Below are 26,018 nucleotides of genomic sequence, written 5' to 3'. Positions count from 1 at the left end.
CGCTGATATAGATTTACAAATAACTGGCTAAATGCTACTATCTCATAGTCAGGTAGTGTTGAGGAGGAAGCTGCAACCTCACTCGCAGCATGGCATTTCCATCTTCTGCTGTTATCAGTTCTGTGGGTGGATAGGTGTCCCCAAAATTCAGGGGAGACCTAGTACCCAGAAGGGGCTTGGGTAAGAACAGTGCTGTTTGCCGCTGTCTGCTATAGAGTCTGATTTTTAAATACAGAGTGCAAGAAAGTCCTGAGGAAGGAAGAAGTGAAAATGAGTGCATTACCCTAATGATTTTGCCAAAATACCAGGCTCTGTAAACTAATGTAATTTTTAAACTAAATGACTGTTGTTGGAGGAGTGTGTCTGTTGTGTGTTTTCCAGTGGGGTTTTTTGATTATTTTTGTTTTTTTTAAAAACTGCCTGTTGTTGAATGGATCAAAATATAGTAAGCTTTTAGAGTAATTTCTGCCTGTTTGCAAATTTGAGTAGCACAGCACTGGATAATTTTGCTGCCAGTTGGTTTTCCTTAAATGAATGTTTAGCACACAGACTACAGCATGTGTTGGTGAAATTCTGAAACAGTGAACAGTATGCCTGCAAAGGAATAAAGTCTGTCTTGCATCAGCATGAAATTTTTTTCAATGCTTCCCATAAGTTGATAATTCCATTGAAAATGTAAACTACACCATTTTATTTATCTAAAATTCATGCTTCTCATAAAAAGGGATGTGTGCATAATGAATGCAGAATTTGCTGTGGAGGTAAACTATGACTAGTGGATTTACTGTATGGGTAAAAATTAGCGTTTGCTATACTGATTGGATCACTGTAGTTTGTAGACTTTCTATATTAATGACAATAGCCTAGGATAGGGAGTGATTTATGTAAGTTGGAAATATTTTCAAATGTCTAGCCTTACAGCTTAAGATTTTTCTGTTGTGTCATTAGAAGTCTGTTGAAGTCTGGGTTTAGTGAAATTCAGTAGTCCTCAAGGAGAATTATACATGCTCTGCTTTCATGAGAGTTCCTTAGATTCAAACTTGGTACAGAAATTGTTCCTGCAAGTGGTACATCTCTGCTTGTATTTACCTTAAAACAAAACCAAATAAAGTCCCACACTTACAAGTTTTAGTAATCCTTGTAATAAGAAGAAAATCCAACATAACTAGAAAGCTACTCTCTTTGCTTTTATGAACATTTCCTTATGTTCACTGTATGTAAGTCTGTGGATTGTACTACCAAGGACCATGTAAGCCTTCAGCCGCCCTTCACTGAACTATCCTGAACATAAAATGTTGATCTAACAGAATATCTCAGTAGGATTTGGCAATAAGCTTACTTTATGTTAGCTTTTGCTTCATGTCATAGAACTGTTGGTGGGTATTTGTAATCTTGGAAACATTTCACAGAGATAGGAGACCACCACCTGTTTGGAGGAACATTAAATACCTACTGAGAATAATAGTTCAGTGATGTTCACTTAAACAGACAAGGTAGAGATGTTTCTTATCTGTCTGTGGGTAACACACACTCATTTGCTTTTTCTCCTTGAAGCTGGCTGGAAGAATCTGATGGCATACAGAGACAAGGTGTTGAATCACAAGGGGAATTGGCATACATTGGTGAAGGGTAAAATAATTGAAGAAAATAAGAAATATGGGATTTGTATTGTTATTTTATAGGGCTAGGCAGAAAGAAAGTGTCTCTGTTATAGTAAAGGATGACTGTTTTCCCTTCACTGAGACTGAAGAGTGAGGAGTAGTGGTGGACCACTACAGGACTTCCTATGCTTGAAAATCACTGGCAGGGATCAAGAGTTAAGAACCTGATCATTACCAATTTCCTCTTTCTTAAAGCAGGATTGTTGAATATTGCAGAATTAAGATTGGAAGTATCCTTGTTCTAGTGACACAATGCTAATCTGAGGCATAGTTCAAAACTAAAAACACAGCAAAAATGAGGACACCAGGGACAGAAAGTCTTCGTGCTGCAGTAACACAAAGTGTTACATTTGAGGTTAACAAGTGATTGGTGATGGGGTGGTGGCAGTTTTTAAATGTGATGGATCTTAGCTAAATAGTAAGACTAGCCAAGAGGACATCAAGTACATTTTGGCATGTAAAGCCATGGAAGATGTGAACACGAAGTGATGATTTAATGATATCTCTGTGAGCTGTAAACTGTGACCTTTGATACTGTAGTTTGAGCACAGCTTTTGATCTTGGCTGGGAGACTGTCTTTCAGGGGGACAGTGGGTTCCAGCCCCTACAGGACTCTGTTGAAGGCTTGAGTTTCTTTTATGCTCCCTCGAGGGAAGGGAAGAGGGATCTCATCAGATAAAAAGCATCAGAATCACCACTGTTCTTGGATATTCCTAAAGGATCAATACACTTAAAGTACAGTAGCATTCAAAAATACCCTGAACCACCTAGCTAAGAAAATGGAGCTATTATCATAGAATGGTTTGGGTTGGAAGGGACCTCAAAGACCATCTAGTTCCAACCCCCCTGCCTTGGGCAGGGACATCCTCCACTAGACCAGGTTGCCCAAAGCCTGGCCTTGAACACTTCCACGGATTGAGTAGATTCTGATGAAGATCAGCTGCTATTTACTATTAAGAAGTCATGTAGTGGCTATTTAAGATGCATGACAAGATAGTTACTCTTTTTGGTATGGTAGAACATAAACAGTTAAATATTGAGGTTTCTAATTGAAGTTAATCATTACTACAAAGGAAAAGATTGACTTCAGAAAGTAAAGAAACATTTTAAATAACAACAGTAAGTATCAGAATTTCACAATATTAGGGCAAATTATTAGAACTATTTGACTTACCATCTTCCTGCAGAGGAGAAGAACTGCCTGAGAACAAAATATTTTAATGCTGTTTTATCATCATTAATTTGGCAGTAAATACTCTAGTTGATGCCTGCATATGTGTTACTCAAGAAGAGTGCTGCAGGTGGTAGTTTCTTGCTGCCTTACCTGTTGATACTTTAGTTGATGCCCAGAATGGTTTTCACTTGAGTTTAAGCAAATGCCTCTAAAAGATTCTTCTTCTGATGAAGCTTCTGTAAGTGTTAGGGGTCACTTGTTTGCTAAAGTATTTATTTCTTAAATGTAATGGATCTTGTTTTCTTGGTCCTTATCATGAAAATAGCATCATCTCTGTATACCTCCCAATTTCCGAAGACCTTATTTTCACTCCTTTTGTTTGTGTCAGATGTGCATCTTAGCGTGGGTAGCTTAAAACTAAATTGTTATTTCTAATTTCATATTTTTGTGCTGGGTTTTTTTTCCCTCAAGAAGTTTTGCTTTGCTCCCACTAAGAACTTCAAATATTTTCAGTAACTGTAGCCCAGTGAGACTTTCGTTAGAGAGAACAGTAGCTGTACAAAACCAAGTCAGTGGCAATTACACGTTCATCAGATGAGGCTGATTATTTTGGCTGTGTTGTAAAAGAGCCAACAAATGGTTTTAGAAGTTCAAAAACAAAATCCCTGTTCATACAAAGTACTGCTTGCACATTTAGTCCAGCTAATGATGTGGAACTTAGTCCTAAATATATGATTTAAAATGTGGAAAATAGACTAAAGATAATCTCTGCTACAGTTCTCCTATTTCTAGCCCCTGAATCCCCTTTCAAGAGAAGACTTGGTGGATCATTGTACCAGGGGTGATTGTATTAAAAGCTGACTAAATCTCCTGCAGATATAAAGACAGCAGCATCTACCAAGTTAATACGTAACTTTAGCTGTATAACTGCCTTTCAGGAATGCTCTTACACTGAGCCCTGGTGTCATGGCTTTACCCCAGCCGGCAGCTGAGCCCCACGCAGCCACTCACTCCCCCCCCCGTCAGGATGGGGGAGAGAATTGGAAAAGTGAAAGTGAGAAAACTCACGGGTTGAGATAAAGACAGTCGAACAGGTAAAGCAACAGTCGTGCGCACAAGCAAAGCAAAGGAAGGAATTCATTCCCCACTTCCCATGGGCAGGCAGGTGTTCAGCCATCTCCAGGACAGCAGGGCTCCACCATGCATAATGGTTACTTGAGAAGACAAACGCCATCACTCCAAACTCCACCAACACACCCCCCTGCCCTTCCTCTTCCCCCAAGCTCCCTATAAACTGAGGATGATGTCATATGGTATGGAATGTCCCTTTGGTCAGTTGGGGTCACCTGTCCTGTCTGTGTCTCCTCCCAACTTCTCGTGCACCCCCAGCCATCCCACTGGCAGGGCAGTGTGAGAAGCAGGAAAGGCCTTGGCTCTGTGTAAGCACTGCTCAACAACAACAGGTCCATATAACAAAAACATCTCTATATTATCAACACTACCTCCAGCACAAACCCAAAGCACAGCCCCATACTAGCTACTATGAAGAAAATTAACCCTTGCAGCTGAACCCAGGACACCTGGTTTGGACAGACAGGTGTTATTGCCTAACTCATTGCATGTTTAATAACTTTCTTTTAAATACGAGAGCAATGACTTTTTTCACTTGTTTTAGGCTGGCAGTTATACTCCCTTTTTAATTAATCTGTAGGGGAAAAAAAGCAAAGTGGCTTAATAAGCTGTAAACTGTTTTGACATTTTAAACTACTAATGCTCTTGCTCTGTGTACATCCTGAGGATTGCCATCCTAATAGTGAGTATTCCAATACATCTCAGGGTTTTCAGCATTCTTATTCTTTGTTTCTTTCACAGCTCCAAGTAGCTGATTAGAAAAGCCTGCTTAAAGCTGCTAACAACTTCCTTGTGGACAGTATATCCCCACTATATTGGAACAGTTTCATGGGTACCTCAGCTCCAAGCCTAAGATACATAAGCTGTTGCTGGAATTCAAAACATTTCTTTTCATAAAAGAAGTTTGATATAGTAGTGAGAAAATAACTTTAAAAAATGCTGTGTGTTGGGAAAATGTATCCTTAAAGTACCTAGACAGTAACACAGTGGTGTTTTATTCTCCTTGCAATATGACATTGTTATCTTTGTGTAACACCCAATATAGCATATTTTCTTTTCCTTTTTTCATTTAAAAGTGAACGGTATTCGCTGGGTGTAAAATCCATAGTAATTTCACTGAAGTAGTGTTACTTTAGTCTACTTCAGGATAAATTAAAGCATCTGCTTATCTGAGGTGATAAAATCTGGTAAGTTTCTGTCAATTCTAGGAAACTGTATGTGGAGGTAGGAAAAAAATGAGATTGCCAAAGTAAGACTGAGTCAGGAGGAGAACATGAGTCAGAAGAGAGTGTGAGTCAGCATTGCTCACTAAACTGTTCATCAGTCTGCTAACTTGCTGTAGAACTTGGTTTGTGATGTTTTGGGAGGAGAGGAGCTTTTTTTTCTGAGCCTCTACATAGAAATACTCCTTGTCTGCCAGTGAAGATAGCCAAGTTGCATCTGAGTCCGTATGCTCCTTTCTTCTGACTGTTCTGGTATCAAGTTATGAATCTGAGCTGGAGTGATTCCTTCTGGTTATGTTCCTCTGCTGCAGGATCTAGGAAAACAGTAGAAAATATATGTGAAGGGTAATTAAACAGGAGTGAGACTCTGTGGTAGAGGATATGATTCACTTATAAGACCCTGAGAGCTGTTTTATTTTTGATATCTGAAGTGGCAGGATAATTTCATAAGCTTGTTTGATGTAAGGAACAGTATTCCTGTAAGGAATGCTGTTTGCATTGTCTGCAGGCTTTGGTCACACATAAAGGCAGCAGCGTGGGAACTAGTCTGTAGTGCAGGAAAGGAAAAGAACAATGCCACAACACGCTGGAGAGGTCTGCTGCTTACCCATTTCATAGGAAAAGATAGTTTTGACAGGGGCTGGGGCTCTCTTGTTTTAAGGAAGCTTGTTTATGGAATCATTTTACAAATATTTATATGTACCTGGTGATGCTCGAGGTGGTGGTGTGATGGTGTTTGAGAGCCTGATGGCTAACGGTCCTCACTGATAACAATTAAAAAGCCAGTATGTCCACAGCTACATTATACAAAATAAGGATTATATTTTCCTTCCGAAGGAGATTCCAGCAGGTGCTGATTGCAGGGTAGATTTACAGCATACAAATACAGAAAATGTCTTTCTTTTCACTAAGATGAGGTCTAGTGAAGCAGTGGAAATAGGGCATTGCCCTTACATCTTGATCCTTGCATTCAGAGAAATGGTTACAGTGGTGGGGTACAGTAATATTTCAATCTATTTGCTGTTACTTTTCACATGAAGCGCTAGGAAACTTTCTTAATCATTCTAGGCTGAACCCAAATATTTTACAACTAAATGAATAAAGTAGTGATCAGTTGTTAAATTACCTGCTGTTATGAATGATCCACCTTCCCTCGGATTCTTTCAGGAACTGATTATACATCTCTTGCTTGTGGTTCTCTTCGCTCTCTTATTTCAGATGACTGTTCATAGTTCCTCTGTACTTGCCTCATGTTGGGTTTTTATGTTCCAATATTTCACAGAATTCTTGGCCCATCTTGAAGTTAGCAAACATGCTGTGAGGGGAGGGGAAGGTCCATATGTCCTCTGCAGTTCTGGAGATTCCTCCCTACACACTTAATATGGCCAATGGGATTTGTTTTGGAAGATACCTGGAACAGGGCACTGCTCAGTGCAACTCACAAAATAGTTGTGATGCACAAGTATGAGAGAGTAAAAACTCATTCTTGCCATCTACTAGATTTCAACTTTGATTACCATATTTTTTTAAGACAATCACTGCAAATTCGGTATTTAAAGAAAATTCCCCCCACCTTTTTTTTTTTCTTGAGAAATTATTTCATAGAATCATAGAATGATTTGGGTTGGAAGGACCTCAAAGACTATCTAGTTCCAACCCCCCTGCCATGGGCAGGGACACCCTCCACTAGACCACATTGCCCAAAGCCCCATCCAACCTGGCCTTGAACACTTCCAGGGAGGGGGCAGCCACAGCGTCTCTGGGCAACCTGTTCCAGTGCCTCACCACCCTCACAGTAAAGAATTTCTTCCTAACGCCTAACCTAAATCTATGCTCTTTCAGTTTAAAGCAATTATCATCACTACATGCCGTTGTAAACAGTCCCTCTCCAGCTTTCCTGTAGACCCCCTGGAGGTACTGGAGGGCTGCTATACGCTCTCCCCGAAGCCTTCTCTTCTCCAGGCTGAACAATCCCAAGTCTCTCAGCCTGTCTTCATAGGAGAGGTGCTCCAGCCCCCAGAGAGGTGCTTCAGCCCCCAGGTCACCTTTGTGGCCTGTTGAAAGCAACTAGCCATTTTTCCTAGTGGGAAAGGCAGAGCAAATAGAATGTGTAATCTAACCAGGCATGGACTGAGTGAAACAGTTTCCTGAAGAGTCAATGTGAAATGAGGATATAGAAGCATGAGAACACACAGTGGTGGTGATGGTGTGTTATTGAGGGACTAACTCAGGTCCTTGCTTGTGTACCAGGAAAAAAAAAAAGTCTATAAATCTAGCTAAAAATCAGTTCTTTGAAAATGATTTGTTAGCAGATGGTGTTCATGGTATTAGCTAATAAAATAGTGTTTTAAAAAACTTTCAGTAATTATAAATGAGTCTTTTAGATTTCTTAACACTGTTCATTGCAGAGCATACTATTTAAGGCATTGTAAACGTGTACATTTCTCTACTAGTATAAATATTTTAATTTGGGTAGATTTATTATTATATTCAGAGTCTCAATGCACTAAAAATACAATTGCTTTTTTCATATTTATTTTGATAAACATTTCAATCCTGCTGTACTGAGTAGGAGGTGTAGGATCTTAAGGGTAATTATTTCTGATGGTTGTTGTTAATGGGAAACCTTTAACCAGTTGAGCAGATTTACTGTGAAGTGCGAAATCCATTCTTTTGCCAAATAAGCAGAATGCTTTGTAATCTAGAATCTGTTGTTCTCTTGATCCAGGCTATGGAAAGAACTTTACTTTGGTAGTATGAAGAGGTGTTACACACTGAGGCTTTGGCAAATGCTCCAAACTAAATGCTCATCCAGGTTACTTTGTTTTCTAGATTTAGAAGCTAGAATGTGCAAAATATGAAATAAGTTTGCAGATGGCCTCGATAGGTTGGATTTTTTTTCCTAAACTAAAGTATAGAAGGCGTGAATTTGCCGTGTGAGGAGATAGAGATATTCTGTGTATCTCCTATGTGGCTTTCTTGGTCTATAGGTACATTTCTCCGGAAGGAATGGTGGAAGGTGTTTCTGTCTTAGAATTCTAAGGCAATTTGCGTTTTGGCCTGTAAATCTATGCAAGATGTGAACGTGAAGTGATGATTTGCATTTACAATTTAATGTCTGATGTCCCAATTTTTCAAAGATTGTTAAAGTTAGATCTGAGAAGTGCAAAGTCCTTAATTTCAGTGCAAGTAGTATCATAAAGATAAAAAGCTGTGTCCATTGAAACATAAAGAAGAAAGTTCTTAAATCCTACATGACTTACATCAAATTGCTGCTTTCTGATAAACATTCATCTGCTTGATATGCTGCTTTCCTTTTCCCCTCATCAAGAAGGAGCTAAATAGAAAGAATTATTTGGGGTGTTTGAGAGACAGAGGAGAAAGTAAAAAAAAAAAAAAAATCAAAGAGATTAAGCAAACTGTATTAAAAGAGGAAACCAAAAATTGTGCATAATCCTGTTGAATTTGTAGTGAAAGTGGTGTCTCATTTTGTAACAATCTTGGAACAATGCTGCTACTCTTTTTTTTTTTTTCCCTCTCAGTTTTTCACTGGGAGGTGGGTTTCAGAAGCTTTTGATGCAGTGTGTGTAGCGGGGGAAACTTGAAAAATAAACCTATAGATTTCCTCAGATATACTTCTGGCATTGAGTAGCCTTGATTATCGATTGTCTTGCAAAGATTAATCACATAGGCTTATATACCAAAAGATTTAGGACTTTGAAAAACAAAAAAACCCCACACCCCACTTTTTTTACAGTTCAATTGTAACACTTCAGTTCAAGAAGTCTCAAAGGCTTTTTTTCAAAGAGTTGCAGTCAACGGCTCAATGTCCAAGTGGAGACCAGTGATGAGTGGCGTTCCTCAGGGTTCGGTACTGGGACCGGCACTGTTTAACATCTTTGTCAGTAGCATACACAGTGAGATCAAGTGCACCCTCAGCAAGTTTGCCGATGACTCCAAGCTGTGTGGTGTGGTCAACACGCTGCAGGGAAGGGATGCCATCCAGAGGGACCTTGACCGGCTGGAGAGGTGGGCCTGTGTGAACCTCATGAAATTCAACAAGGTCAAGTGCAAGGTCCTGCATGTAGGTCAGTGCAGTCACAAGCACAGCTACCCGCTGGGCGGAGAATAGATTGCAAGCAGCCCTGAGGAGGAGGACTTGGGGGTATTGATTGATGAGAAGCTCAACATGAGCCGGCAGTGTGCGCTTGCAGCCCAGAAAGCCAACCATGTCCTGGGCTGCATCAAAAGAAGCATGACCAGCAGGTCGAGGGAGGTGATCCTGCCCCTCTACTCTGCTCTTGTGAGACCCCACCTGGAGTACTGCGTCCAGCTCTGGGGGCCCCAGTACAGGAGAGACATGGAGCTGTTGGAGTGAGTCCAGAGGAGGGCCACAAAGCTGATCAGAGGGCTGGAGCACCTCTTCTGTGAGGACAGGCTGAGAGAGTTGGGATTGTTCAGCCTGGAGAAGAGGCGGCCCCAGGGAGACCTAGCTGCGGCCTTCCAGTACCTAAAGAGGGCCTAGAAGAAACCTGGAGAGGGACTGTTTGTGAGGGAGTGTGGTGACAAGACAAGGGGTAATGGGTTTAAGCTGAAGGAGGGTCGATTTAGATTAGATGTTAGAAATTCTTTACTGTGAGGGTGGTGAGGCACTGGCACAGGTTGCCCAGATAGGCTGTGGCTGCCCCCTCCCTGGAAGTGTTTAAGATCAGGTTGGATGGGGCTTTGGGCGACCTGGTCTAGTGGAAGGTGTCCCTGCCCACAGCAGGGGGCTTGGACCTAGATGATCTTTAAGGTCCCTTCCAACCCAAACCATTCTATGATTCCCTGAAATACTTTCAAGAAAACTGGAGGCAATTTAGATACCTAGCTGAAGGATATTTAAGTGAGAGAACATAAACTGATAATGGCAGTGGGACAATATGTGTCCCTAGTATGTGACGGGCTGGCAGGAACTCTATGCAGATGAGAAAAAAGGCATCCACTGTTCTGCTAAGGCTTGTTCTGGTTGACTGGATTGCCACAGTGCCCTTTCTCTGCTGGTGTGAGAGTGCTGCTTTTGTTGGACAGCTGGATATTAGGGCTGTACGTTGCATTGAGAATGACCTTTCCTGCAGTGCGTGTGCAACTAACAGACGTGAAAGCTTAGCGAGTGGCTAATGGTAGGAGTTGAAGCAGAGCTGCAAATGCTTCAGCTTTTAAGAACTGCAGGGTTTTGCTACATACAATTTTAAGATTTATATAATTTTATACATAATATTAAAGTTGAATCCCAGTATGGGAGAAAATAAAGGTATTTAGATTGTATTTAAAATTGTTCGTAAAAGTCTGATGGTAAAATTGCCAGATTTTCAACTGTTGGGCAGCTCACTACTTAATTATGAAGGGCAAGATTTGCCTTTTGGTATGTTCAATAACAAATATCAAGTGGTTGCCAAGTATTGAGTTAGAGGTTTTATTTTTCTACAGAATGTGAATGTTTCAAGTACTGCCACTAAAAAAATGACAGAAAATAAAGCTGAAAAAGAGTTTAGGGATGTCATCTAGCCTTGTCCCAATTTTCTACCTCAGACAGTATACAGAAAACAGAGCCAACATTTTTAAAGCTTTTGGGTGATGGAGAAAGGAGTAGGGTAGGGGAAGTTGATGATTCTCTCTAAAAACATGTCCAGTCATATTTTCGTGTCTCCCTTTTTCTTATTTTGTTGATTTTGTGTGTGTGTTACTGTCAGATTTAGAGCAGCTGCACTCCTCTGTCTCTGAATTCTTCTTTCAGGGTTCTTCTCTTCTGGTCGGCATGTAAATATTTTATCTCATTGACATGATCTGTTGCTTACCACTGCTTAACCTTACTTGGATAAAGCCCATTATAGAGCCTAAACCTGTTGTTTTAAAGCTGTAGACAGATTATCTTTTCCAGATCCAGCTGTGCACATTGAAGGCCGTGTAGCTTCTAGCTACTTGTCACTACCATGAATGTCCAGTTTGTTACCAGTTCTGCCCATGGAGCAATTTGGGAGTGCTCCAGAGTCTTTCACACGAAACTGGCCAAGGTAGCAGTTTTGTTAGGTGGCTTTCTCTTAAGCAAGTGCAAGTGATTTTACTCAGAGTGCATTAGGAAGAACAAAAGCTTTTTGCGTAGCTGCAGGCTTCCAACAGGAGTATTTTTGACATAGCTGTTTGCAGAGTAAGCATTTGTTTACTGCTTTCTTGGATTAAAATATTATTTTGTCATTTCTCTTGAGATGTAAATCTGAATACAGAGTGTGAAACGGCATTTGTACTGATAGGGAGAATTGAGAGCTTGGACACAGTGGTAAGTTTTGAGTATCAGTGTTACATAAGTAGCAGTAACAATGACTCTATTGCGTATTGACTGGTAAAAAAAGGAGGACAAAGCCATAAATATCACTAAAATAAGCAAAGAGGGCACACCCATGTAGCATGGATAAAGTGTTAAGCATGTGACTTGTTTTTGTAAAGCTAGATTTTAAAAATTAGTAACAAAATTGCTGTACAAGATCATCTGTGTTACATAAGGAAGAAAAATTTTTTGATTTTGTGTTTATATTTACAGTTTGAATAAACTAAAAATTTTTTTTAGGGCATCCAAGATGGATCTCAAGTGTGCTCTGGAAGAATGTTCAATGGCACTGAACTTATTTCTGAATAATAAGTTCTCCGAAGCCCTGGAACTACTTCGTCCATGGTGAGGTCCTGTTATTTGCTGAAGTTGCTGTAAACAGATAGTGTAAAGCATGCTGTCTGGTAGCCAAAGATGTAAGGCCTCTGAAAACGGTAGTTTTCATTTATTCATTTTCGTCCAAAGGCATTTCCCAGTGTCTTTGGGTTTTAGCAGTGCACTTGTTTCACCTTAAGAACATTGCAGAACCTATTAATGAAGCACTCAGTTGTGCTGTTTGAGTTTATCATTCAAGCTGTCTTTCCTTGTGCAGAGGGGAAAACCAGGGGAGCAAGAGAATTTGTACAATGGGAACTGCTTTTCTCAAGACGACAAAGCTGGAACGAAGCTGCAGAACACTCTTTTTGTTGCTTTATATATTATGTTTGAGTCATAGTGGTGTTTACCATTAAAGGCCACCTTTTGATCTTCTGAATAATTCTGCCTGTTCCCCTGTTGCCTTTGTTCTACTGAGAAGAAAAGCATGGCAGTGCAGATGTAGGGAACTAAAGAATACTGAAAGGTTCATAGGATAAACCTAGCTTACCTGTGACTGCATGGGGTGGCAATCTGAGTGGGTATTCTTTAGGACTAGAATCTGAATCCTGTTCACTGTTCTGCTGTCTCTCTCTAAGATGTGTGCGATGTTGAGGGATGTTTCAGAGGGATCTGTAGCTTGTTAGTAGAGCAAGGTGAAGTTCTCGCTATGCAGTTTGGTGATAGTAAGACTGGATTAAGAATGATGGGTTGTTGGTGGTAAGTCAGTAGTATGGACAGGTGGAAGAACACTTAGCCCAAGGGTTTATCTACCTTGACTCTGCTGAAATTTCCTGTCTTCAAGCCTACATTTGGTGGGTAGCTCCTTGATTTAGAGGAAAGGAAAAAAAAAAAAGACATTGAGGAAACTGGAGAGGATCCAGCAGAGGCCTAGCAGCATGGCTAGAAGACTAGAAAATACGACTCTAAGATTGAGAGACCTGGGTTTGTTTTACTTTGGCAAAAAGGAGACTTGGGTGTTAATATAATAGCGGTCTGTAGCTATTGAGGGGAAGTTACAAAGACGTCCTTCTCCATAATGGCAGATGATAAAACAAGAGGCAGTCACCACGAGTTGAGGCTCAGGAGGTTAAAACCAGGTATTAGGGCAAAGTACATTGATGGTACAGTGCCAGCGGGGTATGCAGTCTTCATTTTCTTGAACCTCTTAAAACTTGGTTAGACAAAACCTGAGTTTGCCTGACAAAATGTTGGCAATCATGCCCCTGCAACTGGTATATTTGAGTATGTGACCTCCCATAGCCCCTTTCCAACAAATTTTGGGGTTTTTTGGGGTTGTGTAATTATGTTGTGAAAGCCAGACTGGTTCAGTGTAGCCTTTCATGCAGGACTGAGCATGTGTGTACTGACTTTTCTATGATACAAATGCAGATTTCTGTGTCTTTGGATCAAGTAGTAATGTTAGAAGGATGTCCTCCTTATGTTAAGTGAAAGCAGACGAACAAGTATTTATGTCAAGGCTTAATTAGCTAAATTAAATAGATATACCAGCAGACTATATATAGGAAATAATTAAGTGCAAATATTTGTCTAACCCAATTTGGATGTTTTCTGGAACTTGCTGTGACAGTATCGTGTGGAGGCAGACACATAGCAGCCAGTGGAAGATGATACTTGCTAGGTTGTGTTCTCACGTCCATTACTTTCCTGCTTTTTTCTTCTGTCTCTTCATACATTAATGCAAGTGTTTCAGCATTTAATTTTGTATTGTAATTTAAAGTTTTGCTTAAATACAGAAGTTTTATATGTTTGCCCTAGGTCTAAAGATAGTATGTACCATGCCCTTGGGTACAGCACTATTTTAGTTATGCAAGCTGCTATGACCTTTGAACAGCAGGATATACAAATGGGAATTTCTACAATGAAGGAAGCTTTGCAAACTTGCCAAAGGTAAGCCCAAGCAATGAACATTTATGAGGGACTTAATCTACTAAGTGTTTTGAACCTATGACTTTTTATTTTCCATGGGGATCAACAATTTAAAAGCTTCATATTTTGAATTTTTTCCTTTCATCATGAAAATATTCTTTTTTTTAACAGTTGTTTGCAAATGTGGACCCAATAGTCTAATAGGGTTAAGCTTGTACAGAGATTTTTTTCTAAAACCAGAGCAATTTTTTAGTATTACTACAAATGTATGTGTTTAGCTTACCTTAAAAATAAAGGGCTATTATTCCTATTAACAACAACTATATTGTTTAGTATGTCTGAAAATTTGATGCTTCTTTATACTTCAGATAGTTTCAGTTAGGGTTTTTATCTTTGCAGGATACAAACTTTTATGCAGAAGTGCTCTGGTCTAGTCTGTCACAAAACTCATAAAAATGCAAGATAAAGGCAATCAAACACTCAAAGGTGAAGAATTGCCAGAAGTACATGTGCCTTAATTGACCATTTTTTTGTATGTGTTATGTTAACTTGTGGAGTCATAATCTCGTTGTCAGGACCCAGTGCTTTTCCATGTCCAGTAAACAAATGATAAACTAATGCTCAATATTTATAATTAGTGGATTACTGGCTTACAAAATGTGTTCCTTTTCTCAATGTAAAACTGTTTCTTCAGCTTGCTAATAAAACTGAGTTGTTTGTAAATAGTAAAAAAATAATTTTTGGAATGCCATACTAAAATAAACTAGCAATCAATAACATGGACAGTTGAGATGTTGAGAGTAAAATATGTGACTGTTTTGGCATCTTATCTGGCATAAAATGCCATAAAATACTGAAGTATTTATGTTTTCATTTATGTTGAAAACACAGCTTCTTTTGATTTTTCATTCTAATTCTGAGTGGAAGTTTAAGAAATGGAAAAAAGTAGCTCATAAAACTTTGAGGGTCAGTTCAAGTGGCTTGCCCAATGTCAGAGACCTCTGCAGCTGGGGGGTGGAAGCTATAGTACATTGGAAGTAGATTAAATGCATGCTTGCAACATCAGTCAAGGTTAGATAGGCATCTGAGCCTAGATAAATACAAATGGCCATGATTAGACTACTCAAAAACTTCCAACTATTGGCAAATCATCACTTTACTAAGAATGTCTATAAATTAAGGATCGGAAAGGGTTAAGAATTATAAATAATTAAGTTCATGTTTGTGTTGAAATGTCACTCATGCTGTGTGGGTTTCTTTTCTTCAATGTACAACTGATTTAGATTCAGGAAAAGAAGCACAGTGGTGGAATCCTTGTCCAATCTAGTTTCTAAACAGTCAGTGGATCAGTTGAGTGAAGGTAAGTGGTTTATAATACAATTAAAATCACAAAGTGAAAAAAAGCTCAAAACCACAGTGTGTACAAACATGCTTAACTGTGTAACTTGACTAATATCTTAGAGTAAAAACCAAACAAATAAACCACCTGTATTATGGTGGGGTTTTTTAATTTGAATGCAAAGTTTCTCAAAATTGGGGATTCGGACTAATTTTTTTTTTTTGCTCTGAGCATGCATGAATTAAGAAAGGAATGCCTTCCACAACACATTATAGGACTGAAGAGAAATTTCCTTTTTTTCTTCTTCTGTTTTTACTTAAGACAGCTCCCAAAAGTTTAGGAATCATCATTGATGCTGTGGAATACATCCTTAATATTAGTTGTATTGGAATCCGAATACATTAACAAGTTTTGTGCTTGTCTGTTTTGCCTTAAGGTGTTTTGGGAAATGGTATCAGTACATTGTTCATGGCTCTGAAAATGCCGATCTCCTATTTCTGATTCAGGCAGAATCAAGTATGCATTTTTTTCTAACCTGACACAAAAAAAATCCTCTTTAATGCTGGACACATCAAACTCACCATGTGTGCACTGTACATACAGCATCCTTGTGCATGTGACTGGTCTTGCAGCATGGGTGCAGAGTAACTCACGTTAGGTATGTTAAATCAAATGTACTTTAGTGCTGCATGAAGTCAGAAAGTGGTCCTGGAGCTTTGGGTTTGTTGAGCATGACTTGGTGAAAACCTGTTTATAGTATCTCACTGGACTTAGGGAAAAGCCTGAGCCACAGTTAGTGTTACCATTCATCTGTAAAAGTTTTTTCTAAGACATGGAAGGAGAGTTGGAAGACCTACTTGCTCTAGGCTGATATTTAAACTTAGGATCAATGGAAAGTACAGGAGATCATCCACCAGAATGATAAGTAGCTTTTGCCCTAGGCTGAAGTCAGCTCTGGCAGGATCAAAGTTTTTGTCTGAGGAGAAGTGAAATAGAAGACCTCTATTGGGATTTGTGAGTTACAGCTATTATTCAGCGGTTATCAAAACAGCAACAGCAGAATCTTGCTCTTTTTTTTTTTTTCTTTTCTTGGCAGCATTTTTTTTGTTCCATTAACCCCAAGAATATATTGACAATAACTTTTCTGACAGTAAATAACTTTTCTTTCTTATATAGAGGAAATGCATGCTGAAATCTGCTATGCTGAATGCTTACTACAGAAAGCAGCTCTCACCTTTGTACAGGTAAAGTCAGTTGTTTATTTTGTATCTCTGTGTAGCAGCTTAGTTGAAAGATGTTAGTGATTGTAAAACATCATTCCCACAATAGATATGGTACTTAAACCCCAAACTTTTTCCTAGTGAATGAATGTTATTTCATGGCACTGATTGAAAGTACAGTAAGTACTGTGCTACCCAGCAAAATCCTCTGTTTATATGAATAACCAAAGATGATGTTGATACCCAGGAACCAAAAATCTAAGGTATATTGCAATCTTATACAAATGGTATGTTTTAAATGACTTGCATTATATCTGACAGTGTCCAGCACTTGTTTAAAAAGATGTTCAAGTATAAGGAAATGTCATGTTTGAAAGTGCAAGTTGTTTTTGGCACGAAAAGGGTAGAATGTTTCCCAGCTAACAAAACTTCAACTGATGTGCATTTGTCTCCAATTCAGTATCACTTTCCATGTACTTTTGACATGGAAACAATATAGTGATGAATGATTAGAAAATGAACTTAATGTTGCTGAGGTAATAATTCAGTTCACAGAAAGATCTGCTCTTTAATACTGTCTGGTGCTTATTGTTGAGCTTGTGGTTCAGGGACTTCATGCTGCAGTGTTTTCAAATTGGATTGGAAATCTGATTCCGGAAAACAGGAGTTGTTAGTCGTACTTCTTACATATGTAAGCATTTTACAAATATTTAATGAATATATTTTAGGTAATCCCTTCAGATGTAAACTATGAGGAAGAAGTGAGGTGCAAAGATACTGAGATGAGATGGACCTAAAAAGTTGCTTTGGCAAAGCTTTATAAACCACCTAATATAGTACTTTGGCCAGAACTGTCAGGAAATATTATTAATGGACTGCCAGTCTTTCCTATAACTGACTTTCTCCTTTACTAACCAAATGGAAGCAACCCTCTTGCTTGTTTTGCGGATAGGTTTTTTTAAAGCATGAAGAGAATTTTTAAACAGTAGTTGAAGGAGGTGAGCTTAGGATGGTATAAAATGAAAAAAACCCCAAAAAACCCCCAAAACCTCCCAAAACTTAGGGGCATACTTTCTCTAAAGCAGCACCTCGCTGTCCATCATGTCAGTGATCCATTGCAGTTGACTATATCAGCTTGTCTGATTGCTGTCATGCCCCATAATTTTCATCCTTGACTATCCTTGATTCATCTGAGGATGATGATGATAATGAAAATGTAACCATTCAGAAAGAGGTAGCAAGAATGCTTGTACTAAAACACTTGTGTTTGGGTGTTCAGTATTGCAGACAAAACAGTTGAGGTCTTTTGAAATGGTGAGCCTTTTATGGAAGTAAGAATTTCCTTCGGCTGATGATTCAGAGGCTGCTTTTTGTGCTTTTTCATTTTCCACATCATATATGGTATCCCTGTATTAAATGTGCATTTCTGAAATGCCTGCACACGTTCCCCTTTTGTATGAATTCTAAGAGAGAAAATTCTGTCCTGTTGAACTGTTAACCATCAGGAATTTGTTTTTGATGGCTAGTATAGTGTGACTTTATTTTGATTTTTCTAGACGTAAATAAGCACATCTATTGGGTAGTACGTGTAGCTACTGTTGATCAGCAATGGGAATTCATCTGTTCAGGGGATTCTTTGGTTTGTCTTCTGCCAGGTCCTGGGATCACTTGTGTGTGTCAGAATCAGTATTTCAAAACTTTCTAAAAAGTTCCTACAGCACCATCTGGTGGAGAGCTTTCTTGTTTCATTTATATGCATTGGAAATTCTGTTAAAAGTAACTCTGACTTTTTTTTTTTTCACCCCCTTAAGTTTTAAAATTTGTAACATGCACCAGAGAACTGTTTCCTTGACAACTTAAAGCAAGTGTCAACTTCAGTCTTAGAGATGAGTCTAAAATCTGAAAAAACATTTTTAATGTTTCCAATGACTGTTAAGTTAGAAATAAATTTAAATGTAGCTGGCAAACTTTTAAATGTTATATATAATAGCTGAATGCACTTTTTTGTACAATTATTTTTTTTTTCTTCCAGGATGAAAACATGATCAACTTTATCAAAGGTGGCCTCAAAATTAGGACAAGTTACCAAATATACAAGTAAGCTATTAGAAAACACTTAGATTCAATGTTGGTGTAAGTAGGTGCAGTTGCATTAATGCCTCCAAAATAAAAAGAAATATTTTTATAGCAATCAATGGTTATACTTCATATAATTTCTAAGTCATGTTTTCCCTTCCCTCCTGGTTTTTTTTCTGCATCAAAAGAGAATGTCATCAGGTGCTACAGATGACTCAGGGGAACAAAAGCAAAAATGAAACTTATTGCCAGTTTGAAGGAGGAGTGAAACTTGGAATTGGAGCGTTCAACTTGGTATGACTTTTTCAGACTACAGAAAGGCGCTTGGGATAATTCTGTAGGATTTTTTCTTTGCAGATACAGTACTGTAATCCTGTTTTAAAAATTAAGCATGTGTAAAGTGGAGATACAGGCTTTGAAAGTTTAATGAAATATGAAAACGGGAATGGCTTTTTGCATGCATGCCTTACAGAATCTTTCTACTAATTTGTTCTGAATTGTGTTTAGTTCTCTTGGACTAATTTATGTGTGTATTAAGAGGAACAGCAGCTACTTCCACCTGTGTGTAGCAGGAATTCTTAAGATGCTTATGCTATTGGTTACAGGATACCCAGAGTGACTGCTTTTATTCTAACACCCCCATGTATACCATTCTTTTGCTTCAGTGGCATTCTGTAGAGTGGCATAGATAATTACAAATTCAGAATAATGAGTAGTAGTTTACTGAGTCTGTAGAAAAGAAAACTGAGTATATCCACTGGCAGTTTTCTTTACAATTTACTACAGTTGCCTTTTTACATCTGTCGTGGTAATGGTGAGAGTTGATTTCTGCTGGTCCATTAATTTCTGTATCATTCCAGACTGGAGCTGGTCAGTTCTGAGTATGGTCAGAAGAACTCAGGTCTGTCTGCACCTGTCAGTCTTTAAAACCCAAGCAACTAGTAGATGTGTCTGTTCATAAGTGCTCTGACTTTTCCTATTCTTCATGAAGTGTCCTCAGTAGGAAGCTTAACAGACTCTGCTGGGCAGAATGTGTTAGGGTAAATGAAGCTTTCAAAAACTGACATTCAAATAGGCCTTCTTGTAATGCTTGTTGGAAAGGTGGTTGTGATATTTGTAAGTTTTCTGTTGTGTAGGATGTGGGGAGTGCAGTTACAAGGGGAACAAAAAGTACATGTAATAGAGGGCTAAAGGGTGACAACAATAGCTAGTATTTCTAAAACCAAGTATGCTTGCTGGTCTGCTAATTCAGTGCTCCCGTGGTAGGAACAAAGAGAACTTTTGCGATACCATTGTATCATTTGGTTGGGAATAAAGTAAGATGACAACTGTAGATTTTAAGTGCTACCAAAATGGATAATGTTTTCATTCTAAATGACCCACAATTTTCAAACAGTTCTGATCAGCTGAAGACAGAAAAATCTGTCATTATCTGAAAAAGCACAGCTGGACTCTGTCTTGATGTTTCCATGCTGGATGATCATCAGAAGTCTCAGTTTCCCTGAAGCTACTGACTGATTGTATATTGTTGCATGTCTATTTTCAAGTTCTTGTGTGTTTTACTTTTTCACTAATGTGTAATGGCATTTAACATAGTAGCTGACATTTTTGGTTTACTAGTGGTTTTCTAGTTTATAGTAGTTTCACTTTTTTAAAATGTATATAAGTTTTTATTTATCTTGGTTTTGTTTGAAATGTATTTCAGATGCTGTCGCTTTTACCAGGAAGGATCCTCCGACTGCTAGAATTTATTGGATTTTCTGGCAATAGGGTATTAGATCTGATACTTGTTTTTTCAAATTAGTCCTTTCTTAGATAAAGACTCAATGGATTTAACATCATCTGTTTCACACTAAAAATATAATGGTCTTTATTGTTTATCAGTATTTTAGCATTATTAAAAAGATGAGAAGTGGGCTAGATGATGCAGGCATGAAAGCACATATGGTGATATCCTGATCTTGAACAACCATGGGAAATGACTGGTCTGCTTAAGAGGGGGTTTTCAAATTGCAATTTCCTTTTCTTTTGCTGATCCTTAAGGAGAGTATATCAGCTTTCTTCTCTGTCGTATAGTCAGAAATCAATGTTCCTCATACCAGTAACTGAGGGCAGAGTCACAGTTCTACATTTTTCCACCCACAATCTTAGCCCATTTCTTTGGGAGAAAGAATTTCTGAAAATCATCTGTCACTGTGGAATCTCAATACATCATTTTCTCATGGTTGAGGAAAGTATTTGTAATCATAGCCTTGTTTTTGTAAACCTAGCGTTGTTTTCTAAGTATCTTACAGCCCTTTAAAACCTTGTTTGCAACTCATAAGAAATTAAACAAAACAAAAACAAAACAAAGCAACCCACAGACTTATACATAACTAAACTTTCAAGTTACTAATGAGACAGAGAATCACCATATGGTCTTACTGCTGTTAATTTGTCCACAAATATCATTCTGCTTATGTAAAATTAGACTTCAGTAGAGACCTGTTCATTCTGTTTCTTCCTGTGAAAGACCTGGTTCATGCTGAAGCTCTTCCATAATACACATTTTTGCCCTGACTGAAAAGGCAATAAAAGCTGAAAGGAAAAGAACAAACAATTCTAGAGTATCACCACTTTTTTTTTTTTTTTGAGTGGTGCTTGAATTCTGCTATAGCTCATCAAGCTGCTATGCAATAAAACTTGTGTTAATAGTTGTTTTGAGGCAAAAATGTTAAAATCTGATATGTTTCTGAAGAGCCAGGAAGCTCTGAGCTTGTCGCAACAACCCCCAAGCTGTTAAGCTGTAATGTAATGGGCATAAACTGGCAAAGATGGAAAGAAGTTTCGTGTGTTAAGAGCTAAATAAGTTTCAATGAATCTGGATTCCTTTTTCTCAGCACACACAAATTCCATTGTAGCTTCTGGAAATGGTGCCTAGAAGTTGGTTTGTGAGCTGAGCTAATGTTTTGATCAGAACCTCAAGATAGTGGCTGACTTGATGGAAGAGAACTGAGGATAACCAGGGATTTCTGTGAACAACTTGTCAACAACTAGTACTGGAACAGTTGAGAGAGGTTCTCACCAAACATAGATTTAAAGACTTTATTTGGAAAGGCACGTAACCAGAAAATAATGGGGAAGGGATGTAGACCTGTGTGTCTGCATGGTCTGTGGTGTTCTAATTTCACCAGAGCACTGAAATGCACGGGTAATTTTATTCAATGTTAGCTTAATCTTCTCCTTGCTGAGTGCTATCGGCCGTGGCAGAACTGTTCTGTTAAAAGGTTGTGTTGGATCTGAGATCAAAAAGGTGCTGAATTACAAAATCCTTATATCTGAAAGGAAAACTGGATTTGGGGGAGCCAGAAACTATTAATAGTAACTCTGTATACTGATAGTTAATTCTGCATGTGTTTGTGATGTTTCTTAGGAGTTGGGCCTCTGTCAGCTACGGGAAGGCGCATCTGGCAGCAGTTTGAGGGCCATTCTGTGTACTTTCACCCTGTTGGTTTATCATACTTACATCTCCTTAATCCTTGGTGAGACCCACTGTGTAGCTGTTCAGTCATGCTACACATTGTAATAGATATCGTGATTTATTTTTTTAACTCAATTTTGAAATGGTGGCCAGTGAGCTTTGTAACAGGCGATTGCTGTATGCTTAATTATGATTTGAAACGATTATCTCTGACAAAGCTATGTCTGCAGAAACAGTGAAGGTAGATACCATTATACCAACATCCATTTTGCAGGGCTGTCTCAACATGCATCAGCAAAATATCACAAATCACTTTTAAGTTCAGACAAGTCCTTATCCATAAATTAATGTCAGATATTGTGAAAACTGTCTCCAGAAAGAAGTCTGTACTTCCAAACAATTTACTTGGAAGTACAAATATGTAGAGAATTAGTTGCTTTTGCTACAAGTGGCTAAAAATCATCATTAATTCTGTATGCATCTTTGACATATATTTTCATGTTCTTTAGTTTGGAGGTATTTTAGTTGTCCCTCAGGCTCATCAGGAAATTAAGGAGAACTTCATTTCTTTCAGTATCACCTGTACTTCATTACTGAGCTCAAAATTAGGAGAGGAGGCAGCTGAGGAACGTTTTCCTAACTTGCTAAAGCAATTAAAGGAATTTAAAAGTATAACTAGGATCTATAATGGAGCAATTTAAAGAATATTCATATATTCTGTTTCTACTTACAGATATTTGCTATCTTAAAAGCACTTAGTGCCTTCAGGACAAGAATTCATTTTTATAGTAACACAGTATGATGAAATAATTCTGCTTTTGCATAAAAGCAGTCATCTGTTAATCTATTCAAGCCATAATATGATTTGTAACCCAAGATCTTAATCTATGAAGCTAATTTTTTTTAAAGTACATTCAGGTTGGTTTGTTATGTTTTCTAGGTACAGGGGAAGCCAACCTTCAGGAAGCAGACAGTCTCCTCGAACCCTACCTCCAGAAATTTCCAAATGTGTGTATTCTCAATAAATTTTTTAACAGCAACGTACTTCCCTAAGCTTAAAATAGTAATTGGGTATTTTTCTCATCTCCTTTCAAGGGTTCCATTATTCTGTTTTATGCTGCTAGAATAGATATACTGAAAGGAAATTTTGAAAAGGTAAATAATTTTTTTCTTTTTAAGGTTTTTATTTGGTCAGTGTTCAACTTGGGGAAAAATATCTAACTAATCTAAGTAACATTTTATTTGGACTGATAATTGTGCTCTTATCCCTGTTCATGTTCAGTTTTAATATTGATTCCAGCTCTCTCTCTGTAAGTGAGACTGAAAGGGAAGCTTATCTCATTTTACTAGTCAGGTGTTCTCTACTTGGGTTCTAGGAAGGAATTTGCTCTGTAATTAGACATGGATCTCATGTGGAGCTGTAATTGAGCCAATTTTCATTATTCTTACTTAACTACATAATAGGCGCAGTTGAGGTTCCAAGAATGCATAGCAGCCCAACAAGAGTGGAAGCAGATTCATCATCTCTGTTACTGGGAACTGATGTGGTGCTACACTTTCCAGCAGGACTGGCTTCAAGCATATCGGTATGCAGACCTGCTCAGCAAAGAGAGCAGGTGGTCTAAGGTAAATGGGCAGGTGGATGTTGTTATGATATACCAGTAGCCCCTCCACAGTTAAATTTGCATTTCAATTTGCACAGTAAGTGTAATTTTTAATTTCTTCTGAAACCCATGAGGAAAGGCACAATGGCACTAAAATGGTAGGTTTAACGGTGTGGTTAAGGAGGAATTTCTATTTCACATTCTGAAGCACCAGAGCCAATATTTCACAATGCGTCAGTCCCTTTGAAAACAGAGGTACTTACCACAGTTGTGAGAAAGAAGAGGGAGAGGAAAACTGTTAACTTGAATCTCAAGTCAAGTTCTAACACTCACTAATGAAACTTGGCTGAAGAAGCTGTGTTTGTTAGTAAATTATAAACAGATGAGAGCAGGCCTACTCTGCAGATGCTTTGTGACATGAAATGAGAAGGCTGCTGGAGAGAGGGTCTCATGAGAAGAGTTGGGGTATCTACCTTTTCCTTGTAAAAATGTCTCAAAGTATGAACCAAGCACAATGTGCAAATAATTTTTGGTACATAATTTTTGTCTGTTCCTTTCTATATTACTGTTTTATTATGCTTGCTGAAAAAGGGGATACATCCAATTCTTGACAAAAGAGGAAGAGAATAGTATATTGAATGTGAAGTGCAAATAAATATCTTGAATAGAATTATGGATGTTTCTTTTTCTCTACAAAATCCAGTTATTGAACTTTCCTTGAATCAATGCTCAGATATATTCTTCTGTTTTTTCAGGCGTGTCTCTACATGTAACAGATATAACAACATTAATGGACTTTAAAATAGTTATGTCATTTAACCGCATCTCTTTATCAGTGCTTTGCATAATAAATTCTCATGTTCTTTGAAGGAGACATCTTTAGCATTCTAACTTATTTAGAATATTAATAAATATGTTGAAAATAAAGTTATAGCATAAATTATGTGACAAAGGAAATGCTAAACTTCTGTAGTTCAACCTGCCTGAGAATTACTGGAAACAGCTGCAGCAAGTGCTCAAGATATGAGTCCTTAGTGTATTGACTGAACACAGCAAATTAGATGTGGTAATGTGTTGCTATTTCTTTTTGAAATAGGCAATATATGTATTCCAGAAGGCAGCAATTCTGTGTATGCTTCCAGAGGATGATTTGAAAAAGACTGGTGAGGACGTTGTGTCTTTATTCAGGTAAATATTTCTAAAGCAATGAGGTGTGCAGTCTTTTTCCCCCCATATAAAAGTGTTTGACTTGAGTATCTTTGTCTTGTGTGATTTACTTCCTACTTATAACATCAACTTTTCAGTTTTTCTCTTTGCTTTTAGCGTCAGAATACTTAAAATATTCCTGCAACTGCAGTCTAAGTGGTGTGAAACACTTTATGATGTTACACTTCAGGGCAGAACAGCAAATCTTGCTAAATGAAATAAGATGAAGTGAAAATTACATAAAGCAATTTCTGTTTTCCATTTTCCCTCCTTGTAGACAAGTGGATGGTCTAAAACAGAGAATTGCAGGAAAATCTATCCCAACCGAGAAGTTTGCAGTAAGGAAAGCTCGACGCTATGCAAGTTCTCAACCAGTGAAGCTGATATTACCTGCCTTGGTATTTATGCTTGCTTTCTTTTTGTCCTTTTCAAATAGAAAAGAAATAAATATGATTGATTTTACAGGGAAAGAATAATATCAGGCAGTATGTATCTGCATTTTTTAAATTGTTTTTTTAGAGAATTACTGCACTAATGCAATGGGATTTTTGTGAGATATACTAGGAAATATACTGCTAGCAGTCTAAAACCAGAGCCAGATTTTTCACATGAACATTGAAACATACAGAGACTGATTGCTGTTCCATATGAGGCTGAAAGTCACCTGTCAGCTAGAAACCTGTATGGGTTTCTAGTATGTGTGTTCATGTTCTTTAGTTTGGCAGGATTTCAGTCCTTGTCCTCCAGACATTCCTTCATTAGGAAGTTGAGTACTTCAGCACTTTCTGTTCTTCTGGTGAAAATGAAGAGTGGTGGTATTTATTGGTTAGGCTTTTTTTTCACCATATATTGAGTCTAGGTAAAATGTGCAGAAGTTAAAGATACTTTACTAGTGCTATTCTAATTTCCCATGCTTTTAACTTCAGAGGCATTAGTGCACAGTCTGTTTATGTGTGCACAGCAATTACACTTTGCATATATGTATGCTAAAATTTTTGTGCATGGATAATTTAGCAACAACTGCAGATGAAAAACATAATTTGAAAAGTAATTTCTTATGTTAAACCTTACTGATATAGAAAGAGGAGTCCAAAGAAAATTAATGTCAGTTTTAAAATTAATTTTATACTCAATTACATGTAAAGATCTCGGTAACAAAGTTGTCCTAGGCTTATACAGCACAGTGCTGTTTAGTTGTGAGTATATATCTTTGGTCTTGCTGTCAAATCCAGTATCTTTTAATTTAAGAATTTTTCTATCATGGATTATGCAAAAATAAACATAGTGTATGGTATTACTGCAATAAGAGTAAATGA

At 38.0% G+C, this 26,018-nt stretch overlaps 1 protein-coding gene across 1 annotated transcript in view; it reads left to right on the top strand.

The window, feature by feature from the left end:
- TTC39B (tetratricopeptide repeat domain 39B) overlaps positions 1-26,018 on the top strand; it is a 79,284-nt gene that overhangs the window by 39,201 nt on the left and 14,065 nt on the right. The window contains exons 3-15 of the mRNA XM_054810284.1: positions 11,794-11,898; positions 13,687-13,818; positions 15,081-15,157; positions 16,313-16,380; positions 18,389-18,453; positions 18,621-18,726; positions 20,138-20,203; positions 21,845-21,953; positions 22,833-22,900; positions 22,988-23,047; positions 23,357-23,518; positions 24,593-24,684; positions 24,980-25,100. Coding sequence (XP_054666259.1) covers positions 11,794-11,898; positions 13,687-13,818; positions 15,081-15,157; positions 16,313-16,380; positions 18,389-18,453; positions 18,621-18,726; positions 20,138-20,203; positions 21,845-21,953; positions 22,833-22,900; positions 22,988-23,047; positions 23,357-23,518; positions 24,593-24,684; positions 24,980-25,100 — 1,231 coding nt within the window. The remainder of the gene's footprint in view (positions 1-11,793; positions 11,899-13,686; positions 13,819-15,080; positions 15,158-16,312; positions 16,381-18,388; positions 18,454-18,620; positions 18,727-20,137; positions 20,204-21,844; positions 21,954-22,832; positions 22,901-22,987; positions 23,048-23,356; positions 23,519-24,592; positions 24,685-24,979; positions 25,101-26,018) is intronic.

The sequence above is a fragment of the Grus americana genome, chromosome Z, assembly GCF_028858705.1.
Source record: "Grus americana isolate bGruAme1 chromosome Z, bGruAme1.mat, whole genome shotgun sequence".
NCBI classification, from domain to species: Eukaryota; Metazoa; Chordata; class Aves; order Gruiformes; family Gruidae; genus Grus; species Grus americana.
The sequence above is the reverse complement of the archived record's forward strand: the minus strand, read 5'-3'. Positions and strand labels throughout refer to the sequence as shown.